The sequence below is a fragment of the Argentina silus genome (assembly GCF_951799395.1).
Source record: "Argentina silus genome assembly, chromosome: 13".
In the NCBI taxonomy this organism is placed as follows: domain Eukaryota; kingdom Metazoa; phylum Chordata; class Actinopteri; order Argentiniformes; family Argentinidae; genus Argentina; species Argentina silus.
The window spans coordinates 1,258,702-1,273,701 of NC_139667.1; the positions used below are offsets into that span (position 1 = coordinate 1,258,702).

General features: G+C 53.0%; 1 protein-coding gene across 1 annotated transcript in view; it reads right to left on the minus strand.

Moving 5' to 3' along the window:
• Window positions 1-15,000, minus strand: part of myo6b (myosin VIb) — a gene marked incomplete at its 5' end in the record, with an annotated part of 42,184 nt that overhangs the window by 14,106 nt on the left and 13,078 nt on the right. Inside the window, 11 exon segments of the mRNA XM_083683445.1 lie at window positions 861-990; window positions 1,291-1,368; window positions 1,624-1,754; window positions 2,350-2,443; window positions 2,592-2,630; window positions 4,490-4,660; window positions 5,689-5,784; window positions 6,818-6,945; window positions 9,315-9,387; window positions 10,528-10,619; window positions 10,932-11,089. Coding sequence (XP_083539571.1) covers window positions 861-990; window positions 1,291-1,368; window positions 1,624-1,754; window positions 2,350-2,443; window positions 2,592-2,630; window positions 4,490-4,660; window positions 5,689-5,784; window positions 6,818-6,945; window positions 9,315-9,387; window positions 10,528-10,619; window positions 10,932-11,089 — 1,190 coding nt within the window.

The window sequence follows — 15,000 nt, forward strand, 5'->3', positions numbered from 1 at the left end:
TATGAGACATCTCACAGCGCGAACATGCGGGAAATACGAGCGCAGAGGCAATCTGCTGGTTATTACTATTTCATTTGATGCTTTTACACCGATACGCCTCTTGCCAGGGCAGCACTCCAAATGGTAAATGGGGGAAATCAACACGTGGGGCACTGAGGGGTAATGGTTCAACAAAGTGCCTTCAACGCTGTGTGCGTTCTGCGTTCTGCGGCGGCTGCTAGCATTAGGAGATAAACAGAGACGGTGAAATAGGAGCCGGGTGATAATGTAGTCAGGTGATGAACCTGAGAGACGGGAGGAGATTCTCTGAGGTGATGGAAGGTAAAGACTATGGATTATTTTTAGATATATGTGTCTAATCTTGTATCTATGGCGACGGGGGTGGGGGGGGGGGGGGTGCGGGGGGTACTTCAGGGGGGAGGCTGGTGGAGGTAGAACATGAGGAATGGTAGCAAATGCACTGATAGTGTCTGATAGCATTCCTCATTCCGTTCCATGCATTACAATGAGCCCCGTCCTCGATTCTACCTCCGCCAGCCTCCTGGGCTTTACTTGGTGGCTGTAATGATTCTACCTCCGCCAGCCTCCTGGGCTTTACTTGGTGGGTGTAATGATTCTACCTCCGCCAGCCTCCTGGGCTTTACTTGGTGGCTGTAATGATTGAGCTAATCGTACTAAGAAGACAGCTACAGCACAGCTCAGCGTATGTGTATGAGTTTGATGTACACTTGACGGAGAGAGACTCAAATAACTCAAATAAACAAATAACTCTGCGGTTGAAGATGTCTGCCGTCTGTTTGGTGACAGAGAGGGCGTACTAGAATGACTCTAAGTTCTAGAATAGAAGACGTCTGGCGTACGTTTGATGACGGAGAGGGAGCACCACTGGACCTTCTTCCAGCGGCTGCAGATGAGCCACTTGTTAACCTTCTTGACCAGCTCAGCCAGGTGGTCCGGGTCCGACTTCATGATCTGGTCAAACTCCGCAAACTGACACCACAAAACAGAACATTCAGTCAGTTCTACGACCCAACCGTCGTTCTGGATAAGCATACCGCAAACCTTCTCGCCTTGCATTCTGAAAACTCCTAGTAAATAGGTCACAGTGTGAGCATTCTGACACGGCCTTCGTTTCAGGAGAGACTTTGCTGAATGCAATAACAATGAGCAGAAGGCAGCATGGATTACTCAAACTCATGTCTCCCTTTAAGATATTATTTATATATGTACAGCTTGGTTTCTTTCACCGACTGCAGAGTGCCACAAAGAGAGCATTAAAACATCCTTTACCTTCCCGGGGCGGAAGAATACTCTCGTCAAACCAAACTTATAGTCGTTGTCATTCAGCCCCAGTGCTTTGAACAAAGCCTGCCAGGGGTACAGAAACAGAACATCAGGAGAACAACATCTGAATAACAAGTACAGTAAGTGCAGCACTATATGAAAGGTACATCCACCATCTACGTTTGAGAGGAGGTATGAAACTTTCATACACATTTAAATTAACATTAGAGATGCATTGTAAGGCGCGATATGAAATATACATGGGCTATTCCATCATAGTGTTAAGTTAGCGTCACGTTAGCGTTACGTTAGCGTTACGTTAGTGTTTGAGGGTCCCACCTTGCAGAAGAGCCGGGGGTCCAGGCGTGTGAGTTTGTCGGGCATGTACTGCTTGTACATGTTGTAGAGCTCGTGGAAGGGGGCTCGGGAGGGGAAGCCCCCCTGCATGAGGTCCAGCACTGACACCATTCCTGGGGGACGGAGAGAGGGAGAGGAGGGGGAGGAGAGAGGGAGAGGAGGGGGTCGCAACCATCCATGGAAATGAAACAGTGTCGGGCCTTATAGGTAGGCAGGTACAATATGAAGGGCTGGCGAGGAAATGTGATGTGATGTGTAAAGGTATTGTTCATGACAAGACCATGACATGGCAAGATTATCAAATTATCAATGAACATTAATTGTTCACACCTGTCATGTAAAAACGAGCTTGTATGGAGGGAGAAAAGAGAAGATCTGAACAGCGAAGTTAAAGGCAAGGTTTCATGGTGTACTGTCTGGATGTGATACAACAACCTCAGCCTGCCACCTTCCCTTTAAGAGCTCAGAATGTGGATCGGTCTGTGTTGTGTTCTAATTCACCTTCCCTTTAAGAGCTCAGAATGTGGATCGGTCTGTGTTCTAATTCTCCTGGTCCGTCTCTATTGAGAACCGGCCCTGTAAGTGAAGCTCCCTCAGTGTAGACATGGCTGAGCCAACTGAATCAATCTACACTGTATCTTGTATGTTGTATAAATGACCGTTAACATTTTATTGGATTTGATTTGATGTGATCTCCAGGTCCCATACCTGAACACTGCAGCTGAGAGAGGATCTGGGCTCCTTCGAACTGGTGGCTGACCATCTTCAGGTTGGGTTTGACACAGCGGATGAAGCTGGAGCCCTGTTATGGAGACAGGTCAACATGCAGCAGATCTGATCAGAGGCCTGTCTCTCAACACCACCTATTAAGGCTGTTAGGGCCAAGTGACATGATGCCCTTTGACAGCTAATGACAACCAGAGATGATCAGGATTGGCTCAGATACTCACTGTACTGCGAAGCTTTTCCAGCAACAAGTTCAGCTGGGTCTGAGGAGGCAAGCGGAGAAAGATTGTTGAGAACGAATCTTGTTTTTAAACGGATTAGGATCATTAACATTGCACAGGAAAAGAAAAAAAAAGAGCCTAATAAAGCAATCCTTCTGACAGCCAAAGAGCTTCCTGGAGTCAGTGGCATGCTTCCCCTCTGGCAGGTGAGAGGTGACAGGTCTCTGACGACCATCGGGGGGGACCATGCGTGAAAGGATGCCTGGTGGACCCTGGGCTGAACTCAGAAGAACAGAACACGCGCTGTTTTCACTAAACGAAGACTGAGGTTCATGCAAAATCATATGGAAATGTGCCAGATGCAGACAGACTGCATCCCTCGGAACATGAACGGTCTGTAATCCTTCTCGGCTCGACACATGGCTCCCACATCCTCTCCATCTTTGTTACAAAGTGAAACTTCGAGTCAGTCACTAACTTTTCTCATTTCCCCGACGTGTTTTACTGATGCGCGTTTCCGTGTGTCGTTAAACAGAACAGATCCTGTTGTGTTGCTCTCTGCTGTCCGGGCCAACGCAGAGGGGACGGTGTCCAAGTGTGATACGCATTAGTGATTAGAAGCTGCTACTCAAGCATCACAGCACACAGGCAGGCAGGCAGGCAGGCAGGCAGGCAGGCAGGCAGGCAGGCAGACAGGCAGGCAGACACGGGTGACGGACCACTGACTATGAGACAGGTGACGGACCACTGACCGATCAGGGTCTTATTCACACGGGCGGAACGCATCAGAACCTTCAGATCGAAATAAGTCAAGCAGAACAAACATTCTTTTGAGACAAAATTCCATTTATATGGACATGGTTCCGAAGGTTCTGCCCCCCCCCGAACACATCCCTGGTCACAGAGGATAGAGGGGCGTGGCCTGTGATGAGGGGAGGGGGCGGGGCGTGGTCGCTGACAGGTGGACAGGTGGAGTACAGTGTTTGAAAGGATTTCAAATACTATTTGAGCCAGGTCTGGCAGTGGGTTCAGTCTGCATGGTGCTGTGCTGATGGAATGACGTCGACACACGAGATTACCTTCTGTCCCTGCCTGACTCTAAGCTGCTTGAACTTTGAACTCTGAGGTGAAACTCCTGTCTTTTCTTTTGGTTCCCCCCCCTCCTCTCGCCCTCTCTCCAGAGGAGCTCCTCAGGGAAAGAGATGGGAGGTGGGAGAAGGTCTAGGAAGAAAGGAAGGAAGATGGAAGAAGAAAGGGAAGGAGAGAGTGGGAGGGAGGGAGAGGCGTTAGATCAGAAGGTCGTAGGTCAAAGCTGGCTATTTTAAATGAGAAACGCCCACATTCTTCACATGGTATCACATTCCTCTGCAGGGTCAGCCCTTTGAATTTATGCCAGTAGAACTTACTTTGTCCTTTAACGTGACACTTTAAAGTGTGTGTGTGTGTGTGTGTGCGTGTGTATGTATGTGTGTGTGTATTTCTATTTGTGTGTTTGTCCGTCTGTGTGTGTGCGTGTGTGTATGTGTTTCTGTTTGTGTGTTTGTCCGTCTGTGTGTGCGCGTGTGTGTGTGTATGTGTGTGTGTGTTTATGTTTGTGTGTGCGTGCGTGTATGTGTGTGTGTGTGTGTGTGTGTGTGGGTGGATGTGTGTGTGCGTGCCTGTGTGTGTGTGTGTGTGTGTGTGCGTGCCTGTGTGTGTGTGTGTGTGGATGTGTGTGTGCGTACCTGTGTGTGTGTGTGTGTGTGTGTGTGGGTGTGCGTGTGTGTGTGTGGGTGTGCGTGTACCTGTGTATGTGTGTGTGTGTGGGTGGATGTGTGTGTGCGTGCCTGTGTGTGTGTGTGCGTGCCTGTGTGTGTGTGTGTGTGTGTGTGTGTGTGTGTGTGTGTGTGTGTGTCCCTCACCTTAAACTTGTTCCCCACACTGATGAAGCTGAGCTTGCCAGCCTTCTGTTTGGAGTCCTTAGTGTTGTTGGAGTTCTCAAACAGCTCTCTGACGAACCTGTCCTTGGACTCACACACCAGGCTCTCCAGGGACATGTGGAGGGCGTCATTATTCTTCTCCACAAACTGGGTCTGTTCACACAGAGAGGCACACACAGCACACAGGCACACACACACACACACACACACATATACACACACACACATTCAAACACACACACACACACACACACACACACACACACACATTCAAACACACACACATACACACACACATGCATTCAAACAAACACAGATACACACACACATGCATTCAAACAAACACACACACACACAAATACATACAAAATATATGAGTCATCTTGCCAACATGTCAGAGGTACTGTGATAACCACAACATAAACAGGCTGATTAATATTCTCAAGCTGAGGAAACAGTTACCCGCTGTGACTGTTTACTGTGAGTAAATGAGCCAGGGCTGTGGTTTACTCTTTACACTGACAGCCCTGTGGAACTCAGCTGAGTTTCAGTGTGCTGGATGCCAACGCTGGCACTTAGCTGTGCCTTCCTAAGACCTCCTCACCCCCACTACCCTCCCTGTACAAGTTCTCTCCTGTTAATAAATAATTAATATATATATATATATGCCTTCTGGCATTCCGACTGGTGTGACTGCCAATGGCCCCTGGTGTGAGCAGTGATTACTTTGTCTTATGATGACTGTTGGATAGATGATTCACTTCTAGACTAATGTATGTGTTGTAAGTCGCTTTGGATGAAGGCGTCTGCTAAATGCCATAAATGTAAATGTAATTGCATACTGCAGTGTGTGTGTGTGTGTGTGTGTGTGTATGTGTGTGTGTGTGTGTATGTGTGGTGTGTGTGTATGTGTGTGTGTGTGTGTGTGTGTGTGTGTGTGTATGTGTGTATGGTTGACACCCTGCAGTAGAGTGAGTGACTAGTGATAGACAACGTTAAGGTCTGCTGGGTCGTTACCGTTGGCATAGTAACAACGATAACAGTGACCACAACGTTACCGTTGGCATAGTAACAACGATAACAGTGACCACAACGTTACCGTTGGCATAGTAACAACGATAACAGTGACCACAACGTTACCGTTGGCATAGTAACAACGACATTATCGACGACACCGTTACCGTTTCGTAGCACACGGCGCCGGCAAAGTGCCTGATGATGAAGCCTTCGTCGTCACGGACGTTCCTGTGAACGGCCAGCTTGGATTTCCTGGGCACCTGAGAGACATCAAACAACACGATTATGTCTAATAACCTGGGCTTTACACATCATTATACACACACACACACACACACACACACACATCATTACATACACACACATCTTATGATCACGCTGTAATTCCACTTCAGCAACACACACCCTCATCATAAGCTCTCAGGGGCTTACATTGTTTGAGCTCCTTCTCCAGAGGGTATTTACCTCTGGTATTATCACAACCGTATAAACAGCGATTCATATTGTATTGTACTGAATAAAATATAAAAATGATAATTCCTCATTTCAATATGAAAGTGATGATTCATTCAGAGGCTGTGCCCAGAAACCAGCTGCGGCCGAGGCAGAGAATAATCTTGGGGCTTGAATCAATATCAGAGCTGCATCTCAAACAGGATTTCACGCTTGTTAGGAGCTTAGACAGACAGACAGAGAGGGAGAGAGAGGGGGAGAGAGAGAGAGAGAGAGAGAGAGAGAGAGAGAAATCGGGAGAGAGAGAGAGGGAGAGAGAGAGAGAGAGAGGAGAGAGAAATAGAGAGAGAGAAAGAGGGAGAGGGAGAGATGGGGCTTTATCTGATTAGATTCCACTCTGTTGTCACACACAGACAATGACTGTCAATGAATATTATGATAATATGTCTGGTACTCCTGAAGATGGCTTGGTACGGAGGGACGGGTGGGGGCAGGGAAAAAGACGGCAGAGAAAGGAGCAAAGGAAGGGAAATAGAGGGATGAGAAGAAAAGGGAGAGAGGGCAGGGAAGAAGAGAACAGGAGAGAGAGAACGGGAAGCTGAGGAGGGGAAGAGGGGAAGGAGGGAGAGGGGAGGGAAGAGAGGAGGGAGGGAGAGGAAGAGAGAAAGAACAGGAATCTGAGGAGGGGGAGAGAGGAGGGAGGGAGAGGGGAGGGGAGAGAGGAGGGAGGGAGAGGGGAGGGGAGAGAGGAAGGAGGGAGAGGGGAGGGGAGAGAGGAGGGAGGGAGAGGGGAGGGGAGAGAGGAGAGAGGGAGAGGGGAGGGTCAGTCTTGCTCTTTACCGTCAGTCTGAAGTGGTCTTTGTGCTTGTTGTGGACGGCCTCAGCGAAGTGCTGGTCACTGGCCTGGGGAAGTCGGTTCTCCTCATCCAGGATGTCCAGAATGCCAACCAGCTTGGCCTCCACCAGGTCTGCACACACACACACACACACACACACACACACACACACACACACACACACACACACACACACACACACACACACACACACACACACACGGGCAGTCAGAATACACTATAGAACAGGGGAGGCTGGTGGAGGTAGAAATCGAAGGACTGCTGTAGGAATAGTTTCTGTGGTCCTGTATTGATGCACACTGTTGATTCGTCAAGGTTGTTCATGTTTGCAATGCAGGTTCACGTCAATGGGAGAAGGACTAAAAAGGTAAATGCGCACACACACACACACACACACACACACACACACACACACACACACACACACACACACACACACACACACACACACAGACACAGTCTCACACACACACACACACACACACAGCCCATCTATTCTGCAGTACGGGTTCAGTGGAAGGTGACTGAGTGAGAACGCTCCATTACTAAATCTAACAACAAGCCCGGTATCTTTCCACCGCACTCTGAGGAGGACAAAGACCCACTACCGCTCAAACCTCATCATCATCAGCATCATCATCATCATCATCCCCATTTCTGAATTATTCATCCGGTACACGCTGTTCGCCATCGCATCTGACAGAGAGAGGAGCCGCAGATTTGCATGAACAGGCACCTGTGCATAAATTTAATTTATTTATTTTACCAGACGCCATTTGAGATTGACGGGCGAATTAATGGACGGATCCAACAGCCGTTGGACCCACACACACACACACACAGACACACACAGACACACACAGACACACACACACACACACACACACACACACACACACACACACACACACTCCAACAGCCGTTCATTTGCAAGTCATGAACGTTATTCATGGCTGCCAGTTAAGACGCCCCCAGAATCACCACGGCTTCAACACTGATCTGAACGCTTCACCTCTCCTCCCTGGCTGGTTCATCCCAATCACGTTGAGGTGGGATCTGGGAAAACACAGACAGGCTGGACACATCGTTCCCCCAATTTCAGGGGGGACGATAAAACTCCTAATGCTCACCGATGCTGATTACACTCCAGACACCTAGGAATGGTGGGTTCTTGGTTAATGAGAATGATTGTTGTGGTCCCCCCCCCCGACCTCTGTACATCCAATCTTCCGCCGTGTACAGCCCACAGCAGACGGGACAGACCAAATCCATCTCACGGGGGTGATCAGACTCAGTGTCTCTGAGGGTGAGAGGGCCGTGTGGATGGGATCTCACTGGGTCTCATACGAGCCGTTAAAAGACGACACTTCAGTTGAACGTGTCTGATGGCCGCTTACTGTGACTGGAGATTTACACTGGAGATTTACACTGAGATTTACACTGGAGATTTACACTGGAGATTTACACTGAGATTTACACGGAGATTTACACTGGAGATTTACACTGGAGATTTACACTGGAGATTTACACTGAGATTTACACTGAGATTTACACTGCAATCTTTAGTCTTTGAGTCCCTCAGACTGAGAGAGACAATAACTATTCTTCTCTGGTGATGCCCACACACACACACACGCACGCACACACACACACACACACACACGCACGCACACACACACACACACACAGAGACATGCACACACACACGCACACACACACAGAGACATGCACACACACATGCACAGAGAGATGAGTGTGCGCACACATACACACACGCACACACACACACACACACACATGCACACGCACACACGCACACACCCACACACACACCCTTCTCCTTACTGACTGTAGTCAGCAGTCTTCTCAGACCCAGAATGCCCTTTACTTTCCTGCTTTTCTAAAACAGTCCTCGTCTACATGTGACCTTGCAGCTTGCCGTAGCGGGACAGTACAATGCAGTGCCCAGAGACTTGATTATACAGCGGCCCACATTAAGTACAGAACAGCACAGTGGTGGAGGAGCTACAGTTTGACTTTGTAGAGACATGGGGAGTGTCTGATTGGCTAGGGGGAGGTTGCTCCTGATTGGCTAGGGTGAGATTGTTCCTGATTGGTTAGGGTGAGATTGTTCCTGATTGGCTAGGGGGAGGTTGTTCCTGATTGGCTAGGGGGAGGATGTTCCTGATTGTCTAGGGGGAGATGTCACCTATGACTGCTGTGGGGTAATGTTTGGAGGTGTGAAACATTATACACTAGTGGACTACAGGGACAGGGGAGGCTGGCGGAGGTAGAAATTGGAGGAGATTCCATTGAGCCATGAGCCCGTCCTCCGATTTCTACCTCCGCCAGCCTCCCCTGGCCAGCCACCAGTGTGTGGTTAGGGTCAACGCTTTTTGAATGACGTCATTTCAGGAAGTGCATTTACGATTTACAATTCAATAATTGCAAATAATGTGTTTATTCCCAATGTCACCCACCTATACAGTCCTGGTTGTCGACGTAGTAGACCTCATTCACCCCCAAGCCCTCCTTCTGGTACAGCTCCTGTTCCTGTGGAGAGACAACAGCAACATCAACATCTCACTAACAAACTGCAGCAGGGGAGCTTAACCATCCTGAAAAGCGCCTTTCTTTCCCAGAACAAGTGTATTTCTGTACTTCTGGGTCATTTCAGGACCCCAAACATCTTTCTTTATGCGACTTCAAACGCAACTCTCAACGCGATTCACACACACACTGTGATTGTGTTTAAAATTAGAATAGTGATCTCTAATTGGAGACCTCGGAAATGAATAAAACAAGAGCTCCCAAAAGAGAACTGAGCCCTTGTCATCTCCACAGAGAGCTCATCCTTCTAATGAGTGGACTCTTAGGGAGGGAGGGAGGGAGGGAGGGAGAAGAAAACTTGACTATAAGAAAAAGAGAGGAGAAAGAGAGAGAGAGAGAGAGAGAGAGAGGGAGAGAGAGAGAGAGAGAGAGAGAGAGGAGAGAGAGAGAATGAAAGAGATGAGAAAGAGAGAGAGAGAGAGAATGAAAGAGATGAGAAAGAGAGAGAGAGAGAGAGAGAGAGAGAGAATGAAAGAGATGAGAAAGAGAGAGAGAGAGAGGGAGAGAGGGAGAGAGAGAGAATGAAAGAGATGAGAAAGAGAGAGAGAGAGAGAATGAAAGAGATGAGAAAGAGAGAGAGAGAGAGAGAGAGAGAGAGAATGAAAGAGATGAGAAAGAGAGAGAGAGAGAGGGAGAGAGGGAGAGAGAGAGAATGAAAGAGATGAGAAAGAGAGAGAGAGAATGAGAGAGAGAGAGAGAGAATGAAAGAGATGAGAAAGAGAGAGAGAGAATGAGAGAGAGAGAGAGAGAATGAAAGAGATGAGAAAGAGAGAGAGAGAGAGAGAGAGAGAGAATGAAAGAGATGAGAAAGAGAGAGAGAGAGAGAGAGAGAGAGAATGAGAGATGAGAAAGAGAGAGAGAGAGAGGGAGAGAATGAGAGATGAGAAAGAGAGAGAGAGAGGGAGAGAATGAGAGATATGAGAAAGAGAGAGAGAGAGAGAGTGATCAAACAAGACAGAACAGGGGAGTGTCATTCCTTCCTAGTTAGTGAGTGACACCCTCCCAGCGGGGTTCCCAGCAGGGGTCCGGGGGTTCAGAACGGCAGCTAACACGGCGTAGCGACCCGATCCAGCTCTGGCTTACCTCCTTCAGGATGCGCTCGTTGAAGAACTGCTGCAGCTTCTCGTTGCAGTAGTTGATGCAGAACTGCTCAAAGCTGTTGTGTTCAAAATACTCTGAGGAGAGGAACGAGAACACAGTCACTGTCTGTCACTTCCTGAGGTGCTTGTATCAAATCATGTCTCTTGACAAAAGTCCTTAAATAGAGGAGTCCTGGGGTGTTTCTGTCAGTGTGTGTGTGTGTGTACAGTATGTGTGTGTATGTGTGTCTGTATGCGTGTGTGTACAGTATGCGTGTGCGTGTGTGTACAGTATGTGTGTGTATGTGTGTCTGAGCGTGTGTGTACAGTATGCGTGTGTGTGTGTGTGTGTGTACAGTATGTGTGTGTGTCTGCCTGCCATGAAACAAGCACTACTGCTGTACACACCAAAGCCAGCGATGTCCAGCACCCCGATGAAGTTGGAGGAGGCCTGGAAGGGGAAGCACTGGTTGACCCGCTTGACCACATGATCAAACAGGCAGCTGTACATGGCCTTGGCCAGGGCATCCCGGGCGTTGTTGGCCTGCTCCACCTTCAGAGGCACCCTGGGGGGGGGGGGGGCGGAGGGGGGCAGAGAGAGAGGGAGAGAGAGAGAGAGAGAGAGAGAGAGAGAGAGAGAGGGGGGCAGAGAGAGAGAGAGAGAGAGAGGGGGGCAGAGAGAGAGAGAGAGAGAGAGAGGGAGAGAGAGAGGGAGGGAGGGAGAGAGAGAGAGAGAGAAAAAAAAAGAGAGAGAGGGAGGGAGAGAGAGGGAGGGAGAGAGAGAGAGAGAGAAACAGAGAGTGAATGTCCGAATTTGGGACACAGTTCCTCCTAATAAGCCTTTTGTTTGAATCAACTTTAGTTTCAGTTCACTTTATGTGACAACTGCTTCTTCCTCCTAACGCTAACCCTGCTTCTTCCTCCTAACGCCAACCCTGCTTCTTCCTCCTAACGCCAACCCTCGTACCGAGAGGGTATTTATGGCAAGGTGTGAGAAAAGTGAGAATAAGACAACCAGGAAGCAGGAGAGTGCTAACACAGAGACGAGCCGTCAGAAGTGACTGTTGGTGTGGTCCCTGAACCCGGCCCCCTCCGAGGGCACTCTCCTTCTCCTCCACTCCCACGTGTTTGGGTTCAATTATTCAAACGGGTCAGCGACTGCTCTGAATGCTACAGTACGAACACAGAGTGCAGTTCTAAAGTGTTTTTTCTTAACTCAGGGAAGTGTGGGGGAGAGGGGGGAGGGGCGGGGGGGAGGGGGGTCAAAAAAGCCTTGCCCTTTTGCCCTGCCACTCACAAAGTGGATGGTGTGTTTCAGTCACACACACCGCACACGCACACACCTTGAAATTATATAAACCAGGAGAAATCAAAGCTTCTGTGTCAGGTGAGCTGAGGCAAGCAGTTTTACTTGTTTAACTGGGAGCATTGGGACTAAGCTGCTGCCCTTCCAGAGGTCTCCCCGTCCCAGTTTAACTCACCAACTGACAAAGAATTCCGGAAAAAGTCCACCCGAAAGTGTTTTCTGTGGTATTTACCTAGCAAGACAAAATAAAGCAGGGTGACTTTATTCACCCTCAGCAATAAATCACTAAATGAGGTAAATCTAATCCTGGGGTCCAAGGTGTGTCACTCCAACATGGGGACTTTAACGGTCTCGAGGCTGGACCACCACACAACGGAATATGATTTGTATCAAATTCTAAATCGGGCTCCAACATTCTTCCCACCAACTTTCCTCTCTCCCTCTGTTTTACTCCCTTTCTGCCTGGATACTCACCCTCTTCGAGACTAATCTAGTGTATGAACGACCAATTGGCCTTCAGATACCAGGCAGAATACCCTCTCACTATTTCAACTAATCAAAAACTCTCATTAGTCTCTCCTGACACGTACAGAGCCCAATCTACACCTCTGCTGATGTATGCTTCTCACCCAGCCCTCCAGCCCCCCAGCCCCCCCAGCCCCCGACCCCTCCCAGCCCTCCAGCCCCCCCAGCCCCCCAGCCCTCCCAGCCCTCCAGCCCCCGAGCCCTCCCAGCCCCCCAGCCCCCGAGCCCTCCAGCCCCCCGAGCCCTCCAGCCCCCCAGCCCCCCAGCCCTCCCAGCCCCCCCAGCCCTCCCAGCCCCCCAGCCCTCCAGCCTCCCAGCCCTCCAAGCCCCCCAGCCCCCCCAGCCCTCCCAGCCCCCGACCCCTCCCAGCCCCTCCAGCCCCCCCAGCCCTCCAGCCCCCCGAGCCCTCCCAGCCCCCCAGCCCTCCCAGCCCCCCAGCCCTCCAAGCCCCCCAGCCCTCCCAGCCCTCCCAGCCCTCCCAGCCCTCCAGCCCCCCAGCCCTCCCAGCCCTCCAGCCCTCCAGCCCTCCCAGCCCTCCCAGCCCCCCCAGCCCTCCAGCCCTCCCAGCCCCCCCAGCCCTCCCAGCCCTCCAGCCCTCGAGCCCTCCCAGCCCCTCCAGCCCTCCCAGCCCTCGAGCCCTCCCAGCCCCCCAGCCCTCCAAGCCCCCCCAGCCCTCCCAGCCCTCCAGCCCTCCCAGCCCCCCAGCCCCCCCAGCCCTCCCAGCCTCCCAGCCCTCCCAGCCTCCCAGCCCTCCAGCCCTCCCAGCCCCCGAGCCCCCCAGCCCCCCCAGCCCTCCCAGCCCTCCCAGCCCCCGAGCCCTCCCAGCCCTCCCAGCCTCCCAGCCCCCCAGCCCTCCCAGCCCCCCATCCCTCCCTGCCCTCCAGCCCCCCCAGCCCTCCCAGCCCCCCAGCCCTCCCAGCCCCCCAGCCCTCCCAGCCTCCCAGCCCTCCCAGCCCCTCCAGCCCTCCAGCCCCCCAGCCCTCCAGCCCCTCCCAGCCCCCCAGCCCTCCAGCCTCCCAGCCCTCCCAGCCCCCCCAGCCCTCCCTGCCCCCCAGCCCTCCCAGCCCCCCAGCCCTCCCAGCCTCCCAGCCCTCCCAGCCCCTCCAGCCCTCCAGCCCCTCCCAGCCCCCCAGCCCTCCAGCCTCCCAGCCCCCCAGCCCTCCAGCCCTCCCAGCCCCCCAGCCCTCCAGCCCCCGAGCCCTCCCAGCCTCCCAGCCCCCCCAGCCCTCCCAGCCCTCCAGCCCCCCAGCCCTCCCAGCCTCCCAGCCCCCCCGAGCCCTCCCAGCCCTCCAGCCCCCGAGCCCTCCCAGCCCTCCAGCCCCCCAGCCCTCCCAGCCCTCCAGCCCCCCCAGCCCCCCAGCCCTCCAGCCTCCCAGCCCCCCAGCCCTCCAGCCCTCCCAGCCCCCCAGCCCTCCCAGCCCCCCATCCCTCCCTGCCCTCCAGCCCCCCCAGCCCTCCCAGCCCCCCATCCCTCCCTGCCCCCCAGCCCTCCCAGCCCCCCAGCCCTCCCAGCCTCCCAGCCCTCCCAGCCCCTCCAGCCCTCCAGCCCTCCAGCCCCTCCCAGCCCCCCAGCCCTCCAGCCTCCCAGCCCCCCAGCCCTCCAGCCCTCCCAGCCCCCCAGCCCTCCCAGCCCCCCAGCCCTCCAGCCCCCGAGCCCTCCCAGCCTCCCAGCCCTCCCAGCCCTCCAGCCCCCCAGCCCTCCCAGCCTCCCAGCCCCCCCGAGCCCTCCCAGCCCTCCAGCCCCCGAGCCCTCCCAGCCCTCCAGCCCTCCCAGCCCCCCAGCCCCCGACCCCTCCAGCCCTCCCAGCCCTCCAGCCCTCCCAGCCCTCCCAGCCCCCCCAGCCCTCCCAGCCCTCCAGCCCCCCAGCCCTCCCAGCCTCCCAGCCCCCCCGAGCCCTCCCAGCCCTCCAGCCCCCGAGCCCTCCCAGCCCTCCAGCCCCCCAGCCCTCCCAGCCCTCCCAGCCCCCCAGCCCCCGACCCCTCCCAGCCCTCCAGCCCCCCAGCCCTCCCAGCCCTCCCAGCCCCCCCAGCCCTCCCAGCCCTCCCAGCCCTCCCAGCCCCCCAGCCCTCCCAGCCCTCCAGCCCTCCCAGCCCTCCCAGCCCTCCAGCCTCCCAGCCCTCCCAGCCCTCCAGCCCCCCAGCCCTCCAGCCCTCCCAGCCCATGTGCGTGTGCGTGTGTGTGCGCGTGTGTGTCTGCAGTATTCCCCTCAGACACACCTGCATTATTCATGCAGAGAAAAGACAGGCCAGCATCTGGGCCTTCTGAAATATTCATTATCCCCTCCAACCCTGGATAATGCATGGGAGCAGTATCGATATTGCACTTTGGGCTTTCAAAAAGTCTAGGGCCTCGGCACTGAAACCAAATGTCCTTCTGTCCACATCAAGTTCAAGTTCATCAAGGTAAAACGTGAGTGTACACAGACTCCAGGTGGCCACTAGAACGAGGATGACCACATTTGCGTGTCAATTAGCCTCTTTTCACAGCCGATGGTTATCATTATCTTGGCATTCTGAGATTGAGAGCCCCCAAAAATAATCCAACGTGATTGGATCTTCCACGAACACAGAAGTCGAAATGCTATTGGGCCTGAGGAAGCTCCTCCCCCACCCCCACGCTGCTGTTTCTCATTTTCGTCACAGAGT